The sequence below is a fragment of the Thalassophryne amazonica genome, chromosome 12 (genome assembly GCF_902500255.1).
Source record: "Thalassophryne amazonica chromosome 12, fThaAma1.1, whole genome shotgun sequence".
In the NCBI taxonomy this organism is placed as follows: Eukaryota; Metazoa; Chordata; class Actinopteri; order Batrachoidiformes; family Batrachoididae; genus Thalassophryne; species Thalassophryne amazonica.
The window spans coordinates 29,255,202-29,278,327 of NC_047114.1; the positions used below are offsets into that span (position 1 = coordinate 29,255,202).

Here is a 23,126-nt window from a genome sequence, read left to right on the forward strand (position 1 = left end):
GCCTCTGCTAAACACTGATTGGTTCAGTCATTCATTATGTAAACCAACACGTTAATGTGATGTCTGTCGTGTGTTGGTGTTTAAATGTGCTTTTGTAAAATCAGGCATTTTTTAACGGAGCCCTGGAAGTGTCATTGCAAAATTTTTTGCATGTGGAGAGAATGTGCACATGTTTGCGCACATTCTCTCCACATTCTCTCTTTACAACTTTCATTTGATGTTGTAAAATGTGCTTTACAGTGTGCGAGATGATTTTTCATGCAGGAATTTTTTGGACCAAGTTTCAGGTTAATCGTGCATCCTGCATCGTGTAGTGTTCATGGAGTATCGACCATCAGGAGGTGGTCGAATGACAATCAAACCTGTTTGATATATTATTGTGGTCGGCCGTCATGAGGTTATTCTGCTGCTGAAAGCTACAAGCAGCATCCAACTGTTCTCACTGTGCCTGTGCAAACACTGCAGAGCTGTCTTGTAATAATGTTATTAGTATTATTATTATTATTATTATTTTGCAGTTGTTTTGTTTTTAAACTTCATTTGTAAAAAAAAAAGCCAAATCATCTGACATAACCGGGGTCAAAATAAATAGAACACTGCCATCTACTGGTTCCGACACTGCCATGAACACTACTGGCCAGTAGATGCTAGATGGCAGTAGAGGCTTTCAAAACAAATTCTAGATAATCCCTGTCTGCTCACATTTAAAATGCATGGAATTTAACAAACGCAATTAAAAAAAATCAACGTCTATAAATGCAGAGAATATAGTCAAGAGAGTTTTAGGCACTAGAGTTTAATGCTGTTGTCTGTGGAGCCTGAACAGAGTGTCTGAAATGCATTTGTCCTGTTGTGACATACTGAGATTACATCATCCTACCCAAAATGCACTGCGGGGCAGAGCATGTGCTCACAAAACCTTAAAAATTAGCACATTACTTTAAAACTAAAACATATATATGATATTTTTACTTTATGAAACTTCAGACATGACAGTAATTTTAAATAACTTGTCCAAAATTAGTTTGGTTAAAATTTGAATCATAAGTTAAAAATGTATGCCTCTGGATGATTTCTGTGTAGGCTCTCAGTTGTCCAGGTGGTTTCCATAGTAGAGAAGCTTGAATCTTCGACTGGACTGGGTTGCTTGACGTGAGGACGTTTCGCTTCAAATCACAGAAGCTTCCTCAGCTAAAATTCTTGCTCTGGTAGTCTGAATTCTGTCTTGACTCTTGTAGAGAAGAATAAACCAGAAGCCAACAAAAGCTGGAGTTTTTAACCTAACCAGACCCCTCCTACCGAGAGGCCGACTGCTATAGGCTAGTGACTAAACAATAGCTCTAATTAGCACCTATTGTGCTCTAGTTAGCACTCTCCTAATGATGGGATGGAAGCTTCCCCTGATGGCTCCCTTGACGACTCTCCTTATGACGTGAATGACTCATTACCATGAACAAAAGAAGCAGTTTCAGTCTTTTGAAAACATTATCTTCGATAATTATCTTTTATCGGATTATCGGAAGTGTGCCCACCACTGTCCATTATTCACTGCAAAATCACTCTTTTGCGAGCTGGCGTTCTGCCTAAATGCTTGTTTTGAGCTCAAGTCATTGAGTCAGTGCGCACACACAGCGGTGCTCATCTGACCCATTAACAAGATATTAAATCTATCATAGATATACTTTTACAGCTAGCAATGAACATGCACCTGTTTTACCAAGCTATAAAACATTAAAACAGTTACCTTTAAGTTGTTCCAAAATACATTCCTCATGGAGCAGGAAAGAGAGGGAAAAACGCACAGCGATGAAATAGTTTTCTGTGATTCCAGAAGCGATCAGAGTTGTTTTCAACATCTACAGAATAATTGTTAAGTGTCTGGTGCACAGAGCAGGTGGGATTGTGTGCACAAGAGGGCTGAGATGCTCCAAAAATAGCCTCTCAGGTCCTCGTAGCTGCCAGGTGCTCTGATAATGGGCTTTTAACCAGGGCTGTGAAATGAAAATTGTGAAATCCGAGGAAAATTTGCAGGGGGGGTACAGCTCCCCAGGAGCCGGGGTCTAGGGCCCTGTGGGGCCCCAGAATTAAATTTTTAACCAATGATACCTTTTCAGCATCTCCTGGAAGAACAAATCTCAAAATTAGTGGATATTTAAATGATCCTATATTCAACCTTTTATTTGACCTGTCAATGATCATGTTGAAATAACAGAATAAGACATGGAAGTAGGACCTGGAATGATTTTCCTTTTAACTGTAAACCAAATTATGTATTAACTCAGAACAATTAAACTACATGAAATTTATGAAGACTGAAAAGACTGTTACAGCATTTCAAAAACCACAGCTAAAGCTTGTAGAATATTTGGAAAATCATGGTAAAATATCATTAACAAAGCTTACAGTAAAAAGTCACATATTCTTGTGTAAATTCATGCAGCCTGAATCCATTCAAAGCCACGTCTTTTTTACAATGAAAGAAAGTCTAGATTAGTGAAAAAAGTCACATAATCTTGTCTAAAATCCTGTTTGAACAGCAGAATGTTTATTTTCCAGGGAGAGAAAAATTCTTACCGTGTTTTCCTGAGAGGGCACAGTTCACTTTTCCCATTTCTTTTATCTTTCAGGTGTGTTGATGAAGCCAGCGATGATTCCACGGATTCTTGTCCTTATAAGACTTTTTCAAACCGTCTTTCTTGCCATCTTCTCCCTGTGCGACGTGGGTCCATGACACAGACATGCTGCACAAATCTTCTTTTGAAAACTTGAAAGCTCTAAAAGTTTGGGATGTCCACAAGCTACGTTTAGCTTCAGTGTCTTGCAGGAGCCACACAGCGTCGCCGCAGCAACCAACCAGTCCTGCTTTACGTCAACAGTCGTAACAGCTACACTATGAGTGCCAAATTTCCTCCACGAAACTCTGCGGATCCGAGGAAACTGATTTGTATCTGTAACACACAGATCAGTGTCCACGGACCTTATAAAACTTACACGACCTCGTAAAAAAAAAGAGAACGCTTTGCGATAAGCATTTTAAAAACTCAGTGATGTTCATGATTAAAGAGTAAATCACTAACACCCCCCCCCCCTCCCCATGATGAAATCCACGGAATCCCGCGGATCCGCGGAGTTTTCACAGCCCTGTTTAACAGCCTCATCCTCACCACAAACATAAATCCTCATTTGTCCTCATAGTAACTTGTACATAAACTGCCCCATGCTGTTGTTGCTAAATTTTGAACATCTTGAAATTAGCGCCACGCTCAGAGCCTCGTTAACTGAAGATGCCGCCTCTAAAAGCCTCTCAGAGCCACTATTCTCCCATGATACTTGAATAAATCCTCTCATAGCAAAAAACATGTGACATGGCTCATTATCATTATTTGGTGGGACCAGGGCTTAACTCCTTGGTGCATGTGACTGAGCTCTTCCAGAAGGAGGAGGAGAACGTGCAGTAGATCACCTGTATGATTTCATCTGGCTCCTCTCCATCTTGAACTATGTACACCTTGGCTCTGCCATTTCTTTCTTCATCTCTGATGCCTAAGGCAATCTTTGAGGCCTGTACCTTCTCGAACATGTTACATTCACCCCCACACCATTCGTAGATGTTCTGCAGAGGGGAAAGTCAGTGATATAAATAACTTCATCAGGTTTTGAAGAATAAAAATGTGATGATGCGTGTAAGTTATTACATGGAAATCACACAAACACACACCAGGACCAATAAACCACGTTCACCTTTCCCAGGTCAATAATAAAGCAGTCTCCATGGTTGAAGCTATTCCAGCTCATGTCCACCTCCATTGCCCGGATGATTCTCCGACCCTTGACATGAAGAAGACGCTTCATGCTAACTTCGTTGGTCACTACGTGGTGAAATCCAGACTTCACTCCCCCTTTCTGTAAGAAAATGTGATTCGAGTTAGAAAAAAATTAACTAGTACAGAGTTAATTCTGAACCAAGCAGTATGCTACTGATGAGTGAGATGGAGATTGCAGTGCAGGCCGCTGTGGAATATGTTAACCCCAAAACGTCAATCAGCTGCAAATCGTGAATTATCCGCAAACCATTAACTACAAAATGTGAATACTGAAAACCCAAAACGTGAACGCAAATCTCCCAAAACGTGAACGCGTGTTTTATATATATATATATATATATACACACACACACACACACGAGGTCTATTAGATAATAAACCGACCCTTTTATTTTTTTTTTAACTATATGGATTTGAATGATGTGCGATTACACCAATCATGCTTGAACCCTCGTGCGCATGCGTGAGTTTTTTTCACGCATGTCGGTGACGTCATTTCCCTGTGGGCAGGCATTGAGTGAGATGTGGTCCCGCCCTCTCGGCTGAATTCCTTTGTTTCACACGCTGCTCGAGACGGTGCACGTTGCTTTATCGACATTTTTTCTGGACCTGTGAGGAATAGCCGAGTGGACACCTATTCGAGAATTAAGCTGGTTTTCGGTGAAACGTTTAACGGCTGATGAGAGATTATGGGGTGTTTCTGTCGGTGTAAGGACTTCCCACAGAGCAGGACGTCATGCAGCGCTTCCAGGCCCCGTCGTCGGCCTGTTTCGACCTGAAAACATCCTAATTTAAGGCTTAATTCACCCAGGACATCGTGAGAGAACAGAGAAGATTCAGAAGAGGCCGGCATGAGGACTTTATGCGGACATTCCACTGTTTAAGGACATTTTTAATGAAATCTGTGTGCGCCACGACAGGAAAAACACCTCCGTGTTGAAAACCATTTGTAAAATTCAGGCGGCTTTTGATGGCTTTCAACAAGTGAGTAACTGAGAAATTGTTTAACAGCTTGGGCATGTTCCAACTTGCCCGTTAAGGTTTCAAATCCATATGGTTTTTGACAAAACAATAAGGTCGGATACTTTTCTAATAGACCTTGTATGTGTATATATATATATATATATATATATATATATATATATATATATATATATATATATATATATATATATATATATATATATATGCAAGACTTGTTATGCGAAACCCACATTCATGTTTTGGGAGATATTTTTTCAGAATTCACATTTTGCAATTAGCGGTTTCCGGATAATTCACGATTTGCAGCTGATTCATGTTTTGGGACTTAACATATAGGAACAGAAAACAGTGGACAACTTACATATTGAAACATTGCCTATTTTAAAGGTGTCATATTGTGCATAAAAAGGTATATTTGGTCATTTAAAAAATGAAATAAGCACACATGATTGCAATATCATCGCATTATTACTGCACGTAGAAATTTCTGATGGTGTGGCAGTTTGTCATTACAAATTTGTTTCCACATTTGCGCTTCAATGACAGTCACCTTTATTGCACAATAGAAGGAGGGCTCACAAGATGGCATAACAGGTTGTGGTCTCATGTGGTTGCATCGGACACACACTTGAGGTGTCCTGGCAACACAGAGTCATATCTGGACTGGCAGAGGAAGGTACAAGCAGACACTGAACATTTGTGCACCTATTTGTTCATCCTTTCCTTCAGCCCTCCAGTTTGAGGTCATCTCCCTCTCATCTGACTTTTCTACGTAACTATTATTTTTATGACACGTAAGTCACTTCAAGTGTGATACAAGAGGAAGGACTAGACCTTACTTACACCATTAGCAAGGACAATGGTGGCAGTGGTAAAGAAAACTCCCTAAATGCTCATTATTATTATCATTGCTATTATTATTGTTATGACAGGAAGAAACCTTGAGCAGACTAGACTCAGTGGGTTGACCATCTATTATGGCTATAGTAAAAAGACAAAACACAAAATTGTTAGAACATGTAATGACATAAATGTTGCAATTAAACAGTCATTAAACACAGCATATACTGTCACCGGCCATTTTTGTCATGATTCGTGGTGGCTTGGCCCTGAAGGTTGTAGGAGGCATATGCAGACTCACAGACACAGGTGTAGGATTAAGAAAAAAGGGCTTTATCTGGTAAGCAGGCAACAGGTTTGGGTACACAGGATATCAGTCACATAGTGGAGGTACAGGCGAGCTGAGGCCAAAGTCCAAAACAAGCAAAGTTCCAATACACAGCGTCAAGGAGTTCACAAGGGCTGAGGCAGAGGCAAGGTAAAAAAAACAAGCAGAGTTAAGGGATTAGACAATGCTGAGGTCAATAACACAAGCAAGGTCAGAAATACAGTGGTCCCTCGTTTATCGTGTGAGTTACGTTCTAAAAATAACCCGTGATAAGCAAAATCCGAGAAGTAGTCAGCGCTATTTTTTGCAATTATTATAGATGTTTTAAGGCTGTAAAACCCCTCACTACACACTTTTATACACTTTTCTCAAACAGGCAATACATTTTTCTCACTTTTCTCTCCTGTGTAAACACTCTCTTTTTTCTTCTGGGCAAGACGATTATAAAACAGACACATGCAGAACTTCACCTTCGCTCACTGCCTCCGGAGGTATGGATGCGGGCCCGCAAAGAATCCAAGTCCTCTCTCGGTGGCCACAGAGCTCTGCGGCTGCGGTCAACATCCGCTATCCAACAGCGAGCGTAGCTCGCTGCCAGATTTGGCGCAGCTCCGCACAGCAGAGAGGGGGGCAGTGTGAGGGGGGCCGCTGCTACATTTACAGAACCCGCAGACTCAGTAAGCGCATCGGAGGGCAGTGAGAGCAATCATGGTGATGCCTGACCGGTGCCACGGCCCGCCTGATAAGGACGCAGAACACAATGCGCTGTAAAAAAAAAAAAGCATCCAAAATTGCACTAAAAAAAATCCGCAAAACTGCGAGGCTGCAAAAGGTGAACCGCATTATAGCGAGGGACCACTGTACAACAAGACAAAACAGGACTATGGCGTGAGGCTGGAAAGTGCAAAAATACAACAATCTGGCGAGGGACTGTCAGTCTATGAGGGCATAAATACTAGTGGAATAATCAGGGTGAGAAATGAGGAACAGGTGTGCAGAAGGTGCTGGAAGGGGGCGTGGCCGGGGAAGACAAAGGTAGTGAGGCAAAAGCAAAGTGAACTGGGGAAAGATAACTAAGTGGCAGAAATCTGACCGGTTACAGAAAAGTGAATGCAATAAAAGTGGCAAAGCAAACTATTGGTTAAAAAGAGAACAAATGCTGAGCAGAAAATAAAACTGATGACTACATAATGAAGCAATGAATACGGACACACAATAACGATAACAGAAAATAAAATCCAAGACTAACAGAGCACAACCTGACGCTAAGATGCTGAAGATAAATAAAGCAAAACCAGAGAATACAAAACTACTACTGAAGATCATGAATCATAAATTAATGACTACACAACTAAATGATACTACACAACTAAATGATAACGCATGAACCAGTTACTACAGTGTACACAAAGGAAAGCAATAAACAAAACTGAACAGAGACTTCAAAGACAAACTATGAACATATGGGAAAAAAACTAGAGAACCACAGAGGAAATAAATCAATAAACTAATAAACTAATACCTAAACCCTGAGGCGGGGCCGACCATGACCATTTTATTAGGTACACCTATTCAATTGCTTGTTACACAAACAGCTAATCAGCCAATCACATGGCAGCAACTCAATGCATTTAGGCATCTAGAGTTGGTGAAGATGACTTGCGGAAGTTCACCCCGAGCATCAGAATGAGCAAGAAAAGGGATTTAAGTGACTTTGAACATGACATGGTTGTTGGTGCCAGATGGGATGGTGTGAGTATTTCAGAAACTACCAATCTGCTGAGATTTTCCCACACAACCATCTCTAGGGTTTACAGAGAATGGTCCACCAAAGAGAAGATATCTCGTGAGCAGCAGCTGTGTGGACAAAAACGCCTTGTTGATGTCAGAGGAGAATGGGCAGACTGGTTGAATGGGCGACTGCGTGATGCTATCATGTCAATATGGACCAACATCTCTGAGGAATGTTTCCAACACCTTGTTGAATTTAAGCCATGAAGAAGGTAAAAGCAGTTTTGAAGGCAGAGCAAGGTGTACCTAATAAAGTGGCCGGTAAGTATATGTCCAAATATTACTGTCACAGCTTTTAGAGTGAAGTAATTTTGGTATCTGATTATAACTAAGTCTTTAAGAATCAAATCAATTTTATCAAATCAGGTTTGATTAAACACATCACATTAGTCATTTTAATTTGAAATGGGAGAGCTGAGATGATATCTGTCCTATGGTAAGAATCACAAACTGTAAACAAAACACATAAAAAATAAAGAAAATATCCATTCATGTCAGCAAAAATTTGAACTGTAAAACATAAAGCGAAAAAGCAGTTTTCAGAAGGACAAACCACAAATGCACAGTCTTATTAGCATCTGGTGGAGCGGCTGAAAATGGAAACCATATCCGTGCTGTCTGCCTTTGAGAGAAACAGTAAGACTTTCCATGGCAAGAATGTACACTCTGTTTACCCTGAAGGATGAAGTTTCCCAACACTGAGGTTGCCACAACTAGAAAGATGTTTTGTCAAGTCTTTTACTGCTGAAGGACATCTTTTTTTCCTCTCTCTCTTGCAAAAGCAGACATAGTGTAATTTTGCCTAATTGATTCCAGGACGGGGATTGGTTGGTATTTAGCAATGAGGACCAGATGGTGGCTAAAAACCATACAAAGTTGTCTCTTCCTTTGTACACAATGGTTTCCTCAGTTTCAGGCTGATTAGACACCATGATTAGTGCACAGGTGTGCCTTAGACTGTCCACAATAAAAGGCCACTCTGAAAGGTGCAGTTTTGTTTTATTGGGGGGGATACCAGTCAGTATCTGGTGTGACCACCATTTGCCTCATGCAGTGCAACACATCTCCTTCGCATAGAGTTGATCAGGTTGTCAACTGTGGCCTGTGGAATGTTGGTCCACTCCTCTTCAATGGCTGTGCGAAGTTGCTGGATATTGGCAGGAACTGGTACACGCTGTCGTATACGCCGGTCCAGAGCATCCCAAACATGCTCAATGGGTGACATGTCCGGTGAGTATGCCGGCCATGCAAGAACTGGGACATTTTCAGCTTCCAAGAATTGTGTACAGATCCTTGCAACATGGGGCCGTGCATTATCCTGCTGCAACATGCGGTGATGTTCTTGGATGTATGGCACAACAATGGGCCTCAGGATCTCGTCACGGTATCTCTGTGCATTCAAAATGCCATCAATAAAATGTACCTGTGTTCTTCGTCCATAACAGACGCCTGCCCATACCATAACCCCACCACCACCATGGGCCCACTCGATCCACAACATTGACATCAGAAAACCGCTCACCCACACGACGCCACACACGCTGTCTGCCATCTGCCCTGAACAGTGTGAACCAGGATTCATCTTTTAAGAGAACACCTCTCCAACATGCCAAACACCAGCGAATGTGAGCATTTGCCCACTCAAGTCGGTTACGACGACGAACTGGAGTCAGGTCGAGACCCCGATGAGGACGATGAGCATGCAGATGAGCTTCCCTGAGACGGTTTCTGACAGTTTGTGCAGAAATTCTTTGGTTATGCAAACCGATTGTTTCAAGCAGCTGTCCGAGTGGCTGGTCTCAGACGATCTTGGAGGTGAACATGCTGGATGTGGAGGTCCTGGGCTGGTGGGGTTACATGTGGTCTGCGGTTGTGAGGCTGGTTGGATGTACTGCCAAATTCTCTGAAACGCCTTTGGAGACGGCTTATGGTAGAGAAATGAACATTCAATACACGAGCAACAGCTCTGGTTGACATTCCTGTTGTCAGCATGCCAAGTGCACACTCCCTCAATTCTTGCGACATCTGTGGCATTGTGTTGTGTGATAAAACAGCACCTTTCAGAGTGGCCTTTTATTGTGGGCAGTCTAAGGCACACCTGTGCACTAATCATGGTGTCTAATCAGCATCTTGATATGGCACACCTGTGAGGTGGGATGGATTATCTCAGCAAAGGGGAAGTGCTCACTATCACAGATTTAGACTGGTTTGTGAACAATATCTGAGGGAAATAGTGATATTGTGTATGTGGAACAAGTTTTAGATCTTTGGGTTCATCTCATACAAAATGGGAGCAAAACCAAAAGTGCTGCGTTTATATTTTTGTTGAGTGTATATGCTGTATTAAGTGTAGTTTGCCGTGGTATGAAATCATAACAGCATAGTTCCGCATAGTTAGTGCGTGAGGACATCAAACAACTTCAATGGTCTGCAACCCCCAATACGACTGATGTGAGAACTTTAACACTCAGTACAGACCCAATTAAGCTTCAAATTAAGAATCACAGGGGCAGAGGCGGTTGGAGTCTGTCTCAACAGTGAAAGGGCGTGAGGTAGGCTACACCCTGGACAGGACATTAGTCTGTTGCAAGGCCACATATGGTGTGTGTATACACGAATACTGTATATGTAAGTAAATATGTATGTAGACGAAGACACGGTGTTCACTTGATATGTTTATAATAATGGGATTTGTGTTTGTGTTGTTAAATGTGTATGTAGCATGGCCTAAGCAGAGGGTCACCCCTTAGAGTCTGGTCTGCTTGAGGTTTCTTCCTCAATACATCAGAGGGAGTTTTTCCTTACCACTGTCGCCTGTGTGCTTGCCCTGGGGGTTGGTAATGTGTATATATGTATGTATGTATATAAGGGGTGGGCATTTATAAGTTTTGCTTCTGCTCACCCCCTTTTTGGTCACACATGTCACTGTGGAATTGTCTTGTGTATCAGTTTTGGTTATTGATGAGTTGTGTGCCAAATAAATAAGTTCAAGTTCAAACACATTCACATCTGCACTCTCACCTACAGCCAATTTATAGTCACCAATTCAATGCACCTAACCTGCATGTCTTTGGAGGTGGGAAGAAGCTGGAGCACCCACAAGGAACCCATGCAAACACGGAGAGAACATGCAAACTCCACACAGGAAGGCCCCAGGTGGGAAGCAATCCCACAACCTTCTTGCTGTGAGTCAACAGTGCTAACCACTAAGCCACTGTGCTGCCCCAGAGCTAATATATTGTTGAAATAACACTGCAAGGTGTAGAGCAGGGGTGGCCAAGTTCCGTCCTCAAGAGCCACATTCCTGACACTCTTAGTTGTCTCCCTGCTCCAACACACCTGAATCCAATGAAAGACTCGTTAGCAGACTTTTAATGAGCCTTTCATTGGATTCAGGTGTGTTGGAGCAGGGAGACAACTAAGAGTGTCAGGAATGTGGCTCTCGAGGACCGAACTTGGCCACCCCTGGTGTAGAGGCATACAGACACTTTAAAACTGTTGGGATTGAAGCTGGCCATGCATACAGGAGTGCACAGGCACACACATACATGTATTTCCATGTTTGTTATTATCCACATAAATACACAATAATGTCTATCATGCAGGGTGTGATTTTTATCTCAGTTGTCTATGTGCACACAACAGATGGCAAAGAAATCAACAATGACAACTTGATCTCAATGAGGAGGTAAAAACCCTGAAATGTCCATTTTTGAAAAAGGAATCTTTCAAAGAGCCCAGATTATTATGGTCTGTATATGATTGTGTACGGTCAGTTTGCAGTCTGTTTACAGTCTGTAACATACAGACTGACTCTGTATAAAGTGTGGCATGACCTTGAAACTTACCTGGTATTTGATGCCTGGTGTGAAGTAGCTCAGAAAAGTCATGGATTCATTGTTCTGCATCTCCAGGAACTGCACCGGACTACCACCTAGAAAATCATCCAGCTGTGTAGCAAAGATAGCAAGTGCTCCACGCTCATCCTGTGAAGACTCATCACCTGAAAGAAAGATTTTTTTTTTTCTCAATTTCTTAAAATTTCATAAAATTGAAAAATTTTTTTTTTTTTTTTGGGTTTAATATAAAAGTTTCCCAGTGAAACCATGACAATTTACAAGCTCAATCTCTCTCTTCTGGTGGAGCCAGATACCACCACGCTAGGGCAGAGCTTAAGCGGCAGCCAGCTACCACCAGGCCGGGACTAGGCTCCAGCGGGAGCCAGCTACCGTCGCAGCTATTGGCGCAGTTGTCAAACGTGAGCTGTAATTTGCGCGCTGAACAGCTTTTTTTTTTTTTGCACCATAGCAGTGTCAATTGTTCATCATGCCAACCAAAAAGGCAATAAGTGGAAAAGATCTGGAGGAGATAAGACCGTCATTAAACTTTATGTCAGAGGAAATCAGTTTGGTTAAATAACAGACCAAACTACTTGGTCTATTAAAAGAGGTTCGTGAACTTGGGAAAATGATGCAGAAGAAAGGCAACAAAATCAGACTTCTGGAAAGATGAGTGGATGAAATGGAACAGTATACCAGGATGGAGGATATTATTGTGACAGGATTGAACACCGGACATCAGTCATACGTGAGGGCTGCAGCTGGGGCCTGCGGCACAAGCTTTGTTCATGGCACGTGAGGAGAAATCCACTCTCTGGAACAGCAGATCCTCCAGTTATTTTCCTTGAATGACATCCACATTAACAGCAGTGACACTGCAGATTGTCATCCACTTCCAAAGAAAGTGACCAGAAAATATAAGAACAAGTTGCTGTGGCAAACTAAAAACTTGAGAGGAACAGAGGTGTATGTCAATGAACACCTCTGATACTATTTTAGTATCCTTCTTGGTTGCAAATTTGGTATTAAGATTTAGTATTACAAAAAAAAACAAAAAAAAAAAACACACCATATGAAGCACTACACAAAAGTCTGAGATAAAGTGTAATTAAACAAAAACAGACATTTGACTTGAAGAGGAATTAATTAGAGTAGCACCTAGAGTGGAATATGAATGAGAGGAACATGAACATTTGTGTGCACTGAAGGCGGAGCTAATGGCAGCATGAGTATGACTGGATCTGGGCATTTATTTGATTTGTTCATTAACTGTGGTTTTTGACAGGCTAATGAACAATGATTACATTGTGCTTTTATTTATATCATTTTTCACAAGGAAGGAAGCTGTTGTGTGGGCCGCTGAAGAGGAGGTACTGCTGGCCCACCACCAGAGGGCGCCCTGCCTGAAGTGCGGGCTTCAGGCACGAGAGGGCGCCGGAGCAACCGGGAGTGGCAGCTGTCATTCATCATCAGCACCAGCTGTCACTCATCATCACCAACCACATCACCATAAAGGCTGGGCAGCATCTTCACCTCGCTGCCGAGAAATCGTTCTACCTAACAGGTAAACAGCCGTAGTTTTGTTCTGAACATTTGCAGGCGTACCTGTTTGACTGGTCAGCAGCTGGAAGCTGGGAGGAGACGACGCTCTTCGCTCCTCAGATAAGTAGTCTTTCAGGCGCTGCACGTTATTGTTCCTGTGTGACTGTGCTTAAGAGGTGGAGGTGTTTCCCACCCGTTTCTGACTGTTCGCTGGGTGTGCACGCACCCACCATCACATGTCTGTTTTTCTGCCAGCAGTACCAGATCTGACAGCCGGAGGCAGTGGCCACCTGGGGACTCAGCGCTTGGTGGCTCCGGAGTGCTCCAGATCCGTTGGCAGTGGAAGACGTGTGGAATCCGGAATTCCAAATTGTGTTGTCTGTTGTTGTGTTGTGTACATTCACAACATTAAATTGTTGTATTTTGGCTTATTTCATTGTCCGTTCATTTACGCCCCCTGTTGTGGGTCCGTGTACCTACACTTTCACAACAGAAGCAAGGAAATGGTACTGGACGGAGTGAGCAAGCTGACAAGTGTGAACTGACTTAAAAAAAACAATAATTTTGGTATTTCTTTGAAACAGGTACAATGTACACACGACCATAAATTTGTTGTATTGTAACTGTAAATCTAGCAAGCATAATGTATTACAAAATGCAGCAATCTGTGTTCGCAGTTATTTCTTTTGTCAACATGAAATGTCTCAAATATTCAACTCACATTTTATTCTTATTGCTTATCATGTCACGTCACATGGCATGATCACTAATAAATGTTTCAACTTGTCTCATCCATGCATGTGCATTATTGTGTTACTGCCACCAGATGGCAGGTTTACATTCTTGTTGATTATGCCTGTTGGAAGATTTTAATGTTCTGGGCTGTAAGTCAAAGCATACAGTTTCAGAATTAAATCTTGGTAGATATTATTATACAACCCCTGGCAAAAATTATGGAATCACCGGCCTCGGAGGATGTTCATTCAGTTGTTTAATTTTGTAGAAAAAAAGCAGATCACAGACATGACACAAAACTAAAGTCATTTCAAATGGCAACTTTCTGGCTTTAAGAAACACTATAAGAAATCAAGAAAAAAAGATTGTGGCAGTCAGTAACGGTTACTTTTTTAGACCAAGCAGAGGAAAAAAATATGGAATCACTCAATTCTGAGGAAAAAATTATGGAATCACCCTGTAAATTTTCATCCCCAAAACTAACACCTGCATCATATCAGATCTGCTCGTTAGTCTGCATCTAAAAAGGAGTGAACACACCTTGAAGAGCTGTTGCACCAAGTGGACTGACATGAATCATGGCTCCAACACGAGAGATGTCAATTGAAACAAAGGAGAGGATTATCAAACTCTTAAAAGAGAGTAAATCATCACGCAATGTTGCAAAAGATGTTGGTTGTTCACAGTCAGTTGTGTCTAAACTCTGGACCAAATACAAACAACATGGGAAGGTTGTTAAAGGCAAACATACTGGTAGACCAAGGAAGACAAAGCGTCAAGACAGAAAACTTAAAGCAATATGTCTCAAAAATCGAAAAATGTACAACAAAACAAATGAGGATCGAATGGGAGGAAACTGGAGTCAACGTCTGTGACCGAACTGTAAGAGACCACCTAAAGGAAATGGGATTTACATACAGAAAAGCTAAATGAAAGGCATCATTAACACCTAAACAGAAAAAAACAAGGTTACAATGGGCTAAGGAAAAGCAATTGTGGACTGTGGATGACTGGATGAAAGTCATATTCGGTGACGAATCTCGAATCTGCATTGGGCAAGGTGATGATGCTGGAACTTTTGTTTGGTGCCTTTCCAATGAGATTTATAAAGATGACTGCCTGAAGAGAACATGTAAATTTCCACAGTCATTGATGATATGGGGCTGCATGTCTAAAAAAGTAACGTTACTGACTGCCACAATCTTTTTTTCTTGATTTCTTATAGTGTTTCTTAAAGCCAGAAAGTTGCCATTTGAAATGACTTTAGTTTTGTGTCATGTCTGTGATCTGCTTTTTTTCTACAAAATTAAACACCTGAATGAACATCCTCTGAGGCCGGTGATTCCATAATTTTTGCCAGGGGTTGTAATACCTGGAGGAAACACTGCATTTCATGCTTAATTAATATTCCTATAATTGTTTGGGCACCATTCAAAAAAAAAACATCTTTCAGTCTCAACTGTCTGGGTCAAAATTACAATTACAGTCACAATTTAAAATATGTTCAAAATTAAATGCAAATAAACCATTTTTGTATAATCTGATTATTTAATAGGAAATCCAAAGTTATTCAACAACACCTACAAAGCAAATTCAGTGGAATAAAACAAAAATAATATAAAATGTTTAACAGCTATTGGTAGCATTTGATGAATTTACATTAAATCAAAATCACTTTTGCAACCAGTTTTCTTGCGATAAGTCGGGATGGATACGTAAACATTTATAAGTCAATGAATATGTCTTTATTTACGCCAATCATTAACAAATATAAACAGTATGGTCCTGTATGGTAAATTTGTCTGGAGGAGGCAGTTCTGAAAAACTGAGTGACCATCCAAGAAGGACGTGAGTGTGTTAAACGTCCAAAAAACCCAGACTACTCTGATAGAAACTACATGTTATTATTTCTTAAAAAGGTGTTAAAATTCAGCTACAGTTTGCCAAAAGCCATGTGTGAAATTCAAGCCTGTAGATTTAATTCTTCTTCCTTTTTAAAAAAAAAAAAAAAAAAAAGAAAATCCTACTCTCTTCTGCTCCAACATAAAACTGTATAACTGGTGATGCAACAATCAAAAGTTACACTATGCACAGTTTCTGTAATCACAGCCACAGAAGCCTATAAACTCCTCCAGAGCAGTCTGGGTTTCTTGGAGGCTTACCTCACTCGTCTCCTTCTTGCACGGTCACTCACTTTTTGAGAACTGCTCCCTCCAAACAGATTTACCATACAGCACCATACTGTTTATATTTCTGCATCATAGATGGAAATGAAGTCTAAGACATATTCAGTGGTTTGGAAATGTTCATTTGTCCAGCTTTGGACTCCTCCTTAAATAGTCTGCTTATACAAAAGCAGTTCATTTGCATTTAATTCTAAACATATTATAAATTATGTCCTTATATAATTCTGCTCAGGACTGTAATCATGTCCATCACGTGTGCAGGAGAAAAGGTTTGCATCCTGCTGTCAGGCTGCACAGGACATGAATACAACTGTTCCACAAAGTTAAGTTTCTAGCTCTGGTCCCAGACAGTGGGATTAATTGTGCTCTTGTTTCCACTGAAACACCAAAAACTAACATGTGTGCACTGGTGAGCTGACAGGAAACCACACAAGCATGCAAGTTCCGGTCTCTTGAGGATTAAATAAATCCTCCAGATATGAGTCAGCACACTGGCAGCAACTATGTTTAGGTTTCTTTTAATTACCCAACTGAAAATGTACTAAGAAAACACAAAAGATTTGATTGCTTTTGATGGGCTGTCAGCCCTGAACCGAGGGTTTGTGCAGGGTGGGGTTTAAAACAGAGAAGAATTTCACACAGTGTGATTACTTTGGCAGAGATGTTTGTTTTGTTCCCTGAGCTCGGATGATGATTGACAGTCACATCACAACCACGCCTACAGTGTAAAAACCACAGGAAGAAGTTGGAGATGCATACACACACACACACACACACCATAAGGGGTGGAGCTACGACCGTATGTTGCAAGGGAGTGAGGCCCACACCCCCCAGAACAAAACCACATCAATTTTGTTCCTCAAGAGTTCCTCAAGAGATCCAAAACATAATCAGGATGTTCCCAAAAATAAATAATAAATAAATATTAAAGATGACATCCAAAATATGATATTCTGTTATTATTCATTTCAGCTAATTCAATTTATTTATAAGTTGCAAAATCACAACAAAAGCTGCCCTAAGGTGACACACACAAGCAAGGTTTAAGGATCACCTAACCTGTGAGCAAGTGGTCAGGAAAAACTCCCTCAGCATGTTTTGATTATAGGAAGAAATCTACCGGAAAGTAGACCAGAATCAGTGGGGTGACGATCTGCTCATACTAACAAAAATAAACCAGAACAACAGCTAAGCAACCATACAATTGCGACTGTACCAATGGCAGATCAGTTCCCAAAATTACGTCACCTGTTCCAACCCCAAGCCATGTATTGCGCCCCCAACCACATACACACACAAAGTGCCCCACACCCCATCCCACAACCAATGAAGACCACACACACATGCCCAGGACTAAACACAGACACAATACAGGATGCTCCTCCCCCATCCATCAATTCCTGGTGGTTCTCCACCATCGTGACTTGAAACCAGTCACAATTCAATTACCCATTGCATTGTCTGTTGCTATGGTGCATATTTGGGGCATTTTAATGGAAAATGATCTTTGGTTCATCTAAAGCAACCTAAAAAAGCTGGTTTGGTTTAGGGGGAGGGAGGTGTTATGGCTCAAAGGTTATTCTGGGTATTCCTGCATTAAGACCTGACATGAAACTGTCTGCGTTTAGCAAATTTATCTCTTACCCATCCACATGTGAATGGAGTAGGATGGGGCTGCAGTGGTGTGGAGCACCAGGTAGGCATCCCCGATGTAGAAATTGCCATGTAGTTCCTTTGGAACTGGCTTCAGGTCGAGGTTCTCGATGCGCCATACCTGCAGACCAGGTTTCTTCCCAGCATTCACAAATTCCTTATGCTGAACCATGATAGCTCTAACAGAAACAGACACAGGAGGGAGTGAGTAACAGTAAGAAGACATGCAGATGACAGAAGGACAGACAGACAAGGAAATTTATATTTATTGAGTTTGAAAAAGATTTACAAGAAATGGAAAACTTTGCTGCAAATGAGTCACACTAAAACAAAAATACAGGCACAAAGGACTGCACAAAACAATAACAGGCATCAGAGCTGATGCGTAGCCTTCACGCTCTGCACACCACAATATAATAATAGTATGACAACAATAGTATGACTTCCTCATATAACGTCTGTGACTTCATTATGAACTCACTGATACTAATCAGTCAGAAATAATTTGCTGATCAATATATCCATCTCAGCTCCTTCGTTGTTGAGAAAAAAGGAAAAAAGTGTTTCTCAGACTACATTTTTCTTGACATTGACCTTTGACCAAAGTACTCCAAAAATCTAATCACCTCTAGATATCTATCCAAGTAATATTCTCACCAAGTTTGAAGGAAATCCATCCAGCCATTTTTGACATTGCACACACACGCTCTCTCTCTCTCACACACACACACACACACACACACACACATAAACTCAAAACAGTGGAAACAATATCCTGTCATCACCGCTTTGCAGTCATGGGATAATGAGAGGAAGTCTAATATAACATAGTGCACACTGAATACGCAGCCCAGTCTCAATTTTGTTTGTTTGTGATCCCATCACAAAATGAGTCACATTTTCTTGATACAATTTTATTATTTTACTATTTCTAACCCTACCCCTTCCCCTAACCATAACCATAACCCCCACAGACCCATGCACTTTGTGACACCATCACGAAAATGTGGCCCATTTTGCGGCGGTATCATGAACTAATAGATTAATTCACTTTTTGTGATGCCAACACAAACTGGCATGAGATCGGGTTGTGAATACAACATGACTGTCGAGAATGTCACAGCAAAGACAAAGTAACTCTAACCACCGTTGATTCAGGGCTCATGTCAAAACTAGTTCTCTTGTTTAGGCAATGTTGCTATCACATTTCACTAGAGGATGGCATGGAGAAAAGCTGTTTGGTCCCCCATCCATGGAAAAGAAGAAACCCCCAGAGAGCACCAAGGGCCTGGTCTCTACATGGTTGTGACTGGTGTGGTGCTGCACAGTGTCATCCAGGTCCAAACCTGCAATGGCCCCTGGAATATCCTTCCTCTGAGCAATTATGACCACGGGTGTTGAGGTTGCAAGGGCAGCTGCACAATGCAGTGGCAGCACTTTAAAGAAGTGACCAGACCTTGGTGGGTGGATACTAGCATTGTTTTTGTCTGGTCTCTCCAGTGGTTGGTGCACCAAGGGAGTTGCTGTGCCAGTCTGACTCCTCGGAACAATGTCCAGAGGAGCAGTAGTGGGACGAAGTCACCATCAAGTCACTCTGAAGTCATGAATCAGCAAGTCCCAAGTCAAGTCTCAAGTCATAATGACCACCAAATGTTTGCAAGCTGAATTGAGACTTGACTTGGGACTTGCAGACTGATGACTTGAGAATGACTTGACCATGATTTTGTCCCACCTCTGGTGCATGGCTTGGTGGCAGTTCGATGCTGTGTAAGCAGCTGCAAAAGGGCAGAGAAGAAAGCATTTGTAAGAGGGATCTGTAAAGAGATGACAGACCTGGTGATGGCCAAATGAGGCCTCATGAATTATTTGCTGTTTTTCTGAGCCCATGAGATGGTGGGTGCTTTAACATAAATAAATAAATAAATATAAAGGGGGTGTGTGAAAGTAAACTGGAATGCAGTGTACATATACTTGTAATGCTCCCTTCATGAAAATAGGGCTCCAAAAGTGTTCAGAGAACACACCACCACACCCACATATCAAAGTGTCATGCACGTAGGAAAACTCTTACACAGGTGTTTAAACAGTCAAGTTCACTAATAGTAAAACATTTCTGAGCTAATCTCCATAAGATTAGATTAGACTTGATTCAAAATTATTGTCACTGCACAAGTACAAATACCAGTACAGCAAAATGCAGTTTTACAGCTAACCAGTAGTGCATGCAGTGAACAAGCGCAATCTGAGATTCCTGACGTCTGCCAATCTGGATCCAGATTACTTCCAAAATGCAGTGGAGAATCTGTGAAGTACTTTTGACGTAATCCTTCAAAGCTTATATAAAGTGAAATCTTGATCCAGAATCTGAATCTGGATCACCTCCCAAATTCAGTGGAGTCTTCTATGCACTAATATCTATCTGTGGTGCAAATGTGGTGAGAATCTGTGGAGTAATTTTGATGTAATCCTTCAAAGCTTATATAAAGTGAAATCTTGATCCAGAATCTGGAGCCAGATTCGGATCACCTGCCAAATTCAGTGGAGTCTTCTATGCCCTAATACTATAGTGCAGGTTTAAAATTGATTGTCATGGCAAGCAGGGAAATATTACACAAAATAATGTTGCTTTTTCAACATACAGTCAGTTCAATAAAAACAATTTACTTTAATTAAGAGGACATATTTGTATTTCATTTTTTTTTTTTTTTTAAGTTCCTTAGGGTGACAGTTTTGTGACATTTTGGAGAATCTGCTTGTATATTGTTCAAGTTCACCCAGAAGACCTTGTAAATTCCTTTTCAATACTCTGCATTTATGAATATGGAATTTAACAAACAATATCAAAAGGTTGATAATGTATTCAATGGTCTCTCCCATTTTTTTTTCCCCCTACAGTATCTCTTAAGGCATCATACTATGCAAATTAGATGATGACAGCCATTTAGCGACTTTTTGGACAGCCAATAGCTACTTTTCTTACTGAGGAGTTGGAAACACTGGTGGGGTTTGAACTAGGAACCTTCTGTACTGAAGCCAAGCGCTCTAACCACTTGGCCACCGCCCCTACTTAAACCATTATACTAACATGAAAGACAGAGTTTTCAGCATAACTGCAGTTTCTGTAATTATAATTTAACATACCTACAGATTAAGTACAAACATTTGTAAAGTAAATACATATGCATGTATTTATTTGGCAATATTACAACATACAATTTGACAAAGGATAACAAAAAACAAATAACTTTTTCCACTATGGTTCTCATAAACAGAAGAAAATACAACAGATAAAAAAAGACAAAAAATACAGCACATTTAATCATAGTTTTCTGCACTGGGACAACGTTAGCACATCAGTTAGCTTCTAATACTGAATATTACAGGCTGCAAGCCAGTTTCACTAACGACCAAACATCACACAAACGTGTAATGAAAATAGTTTGGGGGGTATTTCTGATTAATAATTTACACTCAGTCAACATTAGCATACTAGCATTAGCTTAGCGGGCCTAAAGCTTCGCTCACACCTTGTATGGCATAAAATAAATCCAACAGCACTCATTTCTGGTTTGTTTTGTGAGAGACAGCCATAAAAGTACTTACTGTGTGTGATGTTAACATAAAGTGTCATATTTCTTTGGCTCGTTCACGTTACAGGTCTCTGAGTGTACACCGAGCAAACGCACAAATTCCAGAAAAACTCAAGTGTTCGTGCATGCACATGATAAATGTAAATTCTTACTTGAAAATAATTCCTAAATTTGATCACATTACAGAATTCTGGAGGCTTCTTTTTGACCGCTCACAGCTCTACATTTATGCTGTTTTCAAACATTAAATGTGTTGAAAAGATGTCTTTTGTACACCAGATTTCACAACAATCCATATCACCTCTGTTTAAAGCTTCATGTGAATGAATCACCCATTTGATGAAAGAAATTTGCATTTTGGAACATGTTGATAATGTAGGCGCATTTTCGCTGGTTTAAAAGTGGGTGAAAAGACGTTCAGATGGATATCACCCAGTTTTCAGCCAAAAATCAATGTTGAAATTATGACTTGTGCTAACAATGTTTGTAAGGGCACTGCTGACAAATACCTGCTCAGACACGTTCAGTTGGGTGGAGATGGAAATAAAGTAAATATGTTGGGTGTGTGCATCACTTCAGTTATTACCCAACACAAAAAAATTTTTGCTGACTTTGCTGACAAATACCTCCTCATACATGTTTAGTTGGGTGGAGATGGAAATAATATAAATATGTTGGGTGTGTGCATCATTTGTTAGTTTCATTATGGAACAACTGTCACGCAATCTTACAAAAGCTGCACTGTCCGAAAAAGCTGCAGTCAGTGGTGTATGTCATGCCCTTAAATGCTGTTTTGAAACACAAGGTTCGGTCAGATCGGCACACAGAAATGATCACACAGACTGCATTTTGCTAGAATAAAAAGGCGTATATTTATTCCCCACAAAAGCAGTTACATCAAACACAAGTGGTTGCAGCGCATTTTTCTCTTACCGTGACGCCTTTAAGGTGGAGAGCCAACACCTTCAGCAGAGTGCGCCTGTCAACCGGCTGGGCGTTCGTACGTTAACCCGCAGCAGACTCTGTTGAAGCATGGTTCTACTCCCTCTTTTCTAGTGTGTCCGCGAAGGGAGGGTGAGTGGCCAACTCAACCTCCCTGGCGCACATAATTTCTTTAATCAACAGGCATCTGAAAGTTATTTCAAAGATATAATAAAAGCAGTTCTTCACTCCCAGTTCAGAATGATCCCAGCATGCTTCACTCCCAGTCGTTAGTGGCTACGAAAACAAAGTCGTGCTATCAGTGTAATACTAACAAGTACATCCAGCTCTTCGCTCCCAGTTCAGACTGACCCCAGAGTGCTAAAACAAAATTAAATAACAAATACATTCTCAGGGTTACTTTAAGACAGGTGCAAAACAGCACAATAACATTTTTATTATACAAATGCAAAGTCCACATCAGCAATAAGAAGAAAGACTGTTTCAATGACAGGATATGATGAGCAAGGCTGTTAAAAATTGCATGTTTCCAAGTATGAAGACAAGAAATCATAAAAAGGAGGATGCCGACTCCACCAGAGGAGCGGTCAGAGGTTGGAGAGACAAGAGGTGAGAGACCGGCTGCAGGTTGAGGGAGAAGGAGTGCTCAAAACTCTGTGTTCAGTACTGTCAGTGAAAAATTGTTGTTCCCCCATGTCTGCATACTGGGTCAGGGTTATCCATTGTCTGCTGTTGATAGAAACTGTGTTTCTCCAAGTCCACAACATAACATCAATTTATTCAAGTCAATATATTTTCATTTATATAGCACCAAATCACAACAAAGCTGTCTCAAGGCGCTTCACACAAGTAAGGTCTAACCTTACCAACCC

At 41.0% G+C, this 23,126-nt stretch overlaps 1 protein-coding gene across 1 annotated transcript in view; it reads right to left on the reverse strand.

Moving 5' to 3' along the window:
* The window catches only part of scinlb (scinderin like b), a 64,738-nt gene that overhangs the window by 36,441 nt on the left and 5,171 nt on the right, over window positions 1–23,126 (reverse strand). The window contains exons 2-5 of the mRNA XM_034182490.1: window positions 17,714–17,901; window positions 11,616–11,770; window positions 3,742–3,903; window positions 3,464–3,613 (exon numbers count right to left, since the gene is read on the reverse strand). Coding sequence (XP_034038381.1) covers window positions 3,464–3,613; window positions 3,742–3,903; window positions 11,616–11,770; window positions 17,714–17,894 — 648 coding nt within the window. The 5' untranslated portion in view covers window positions 17,895–17,901. The remainder of the gene's footprint in view (window positions 1–3,463; window positions 3,614–3,741; window positions 3,904–11,615; window positions 11,771–17,713; window positions 17,902–23,126) is intronic.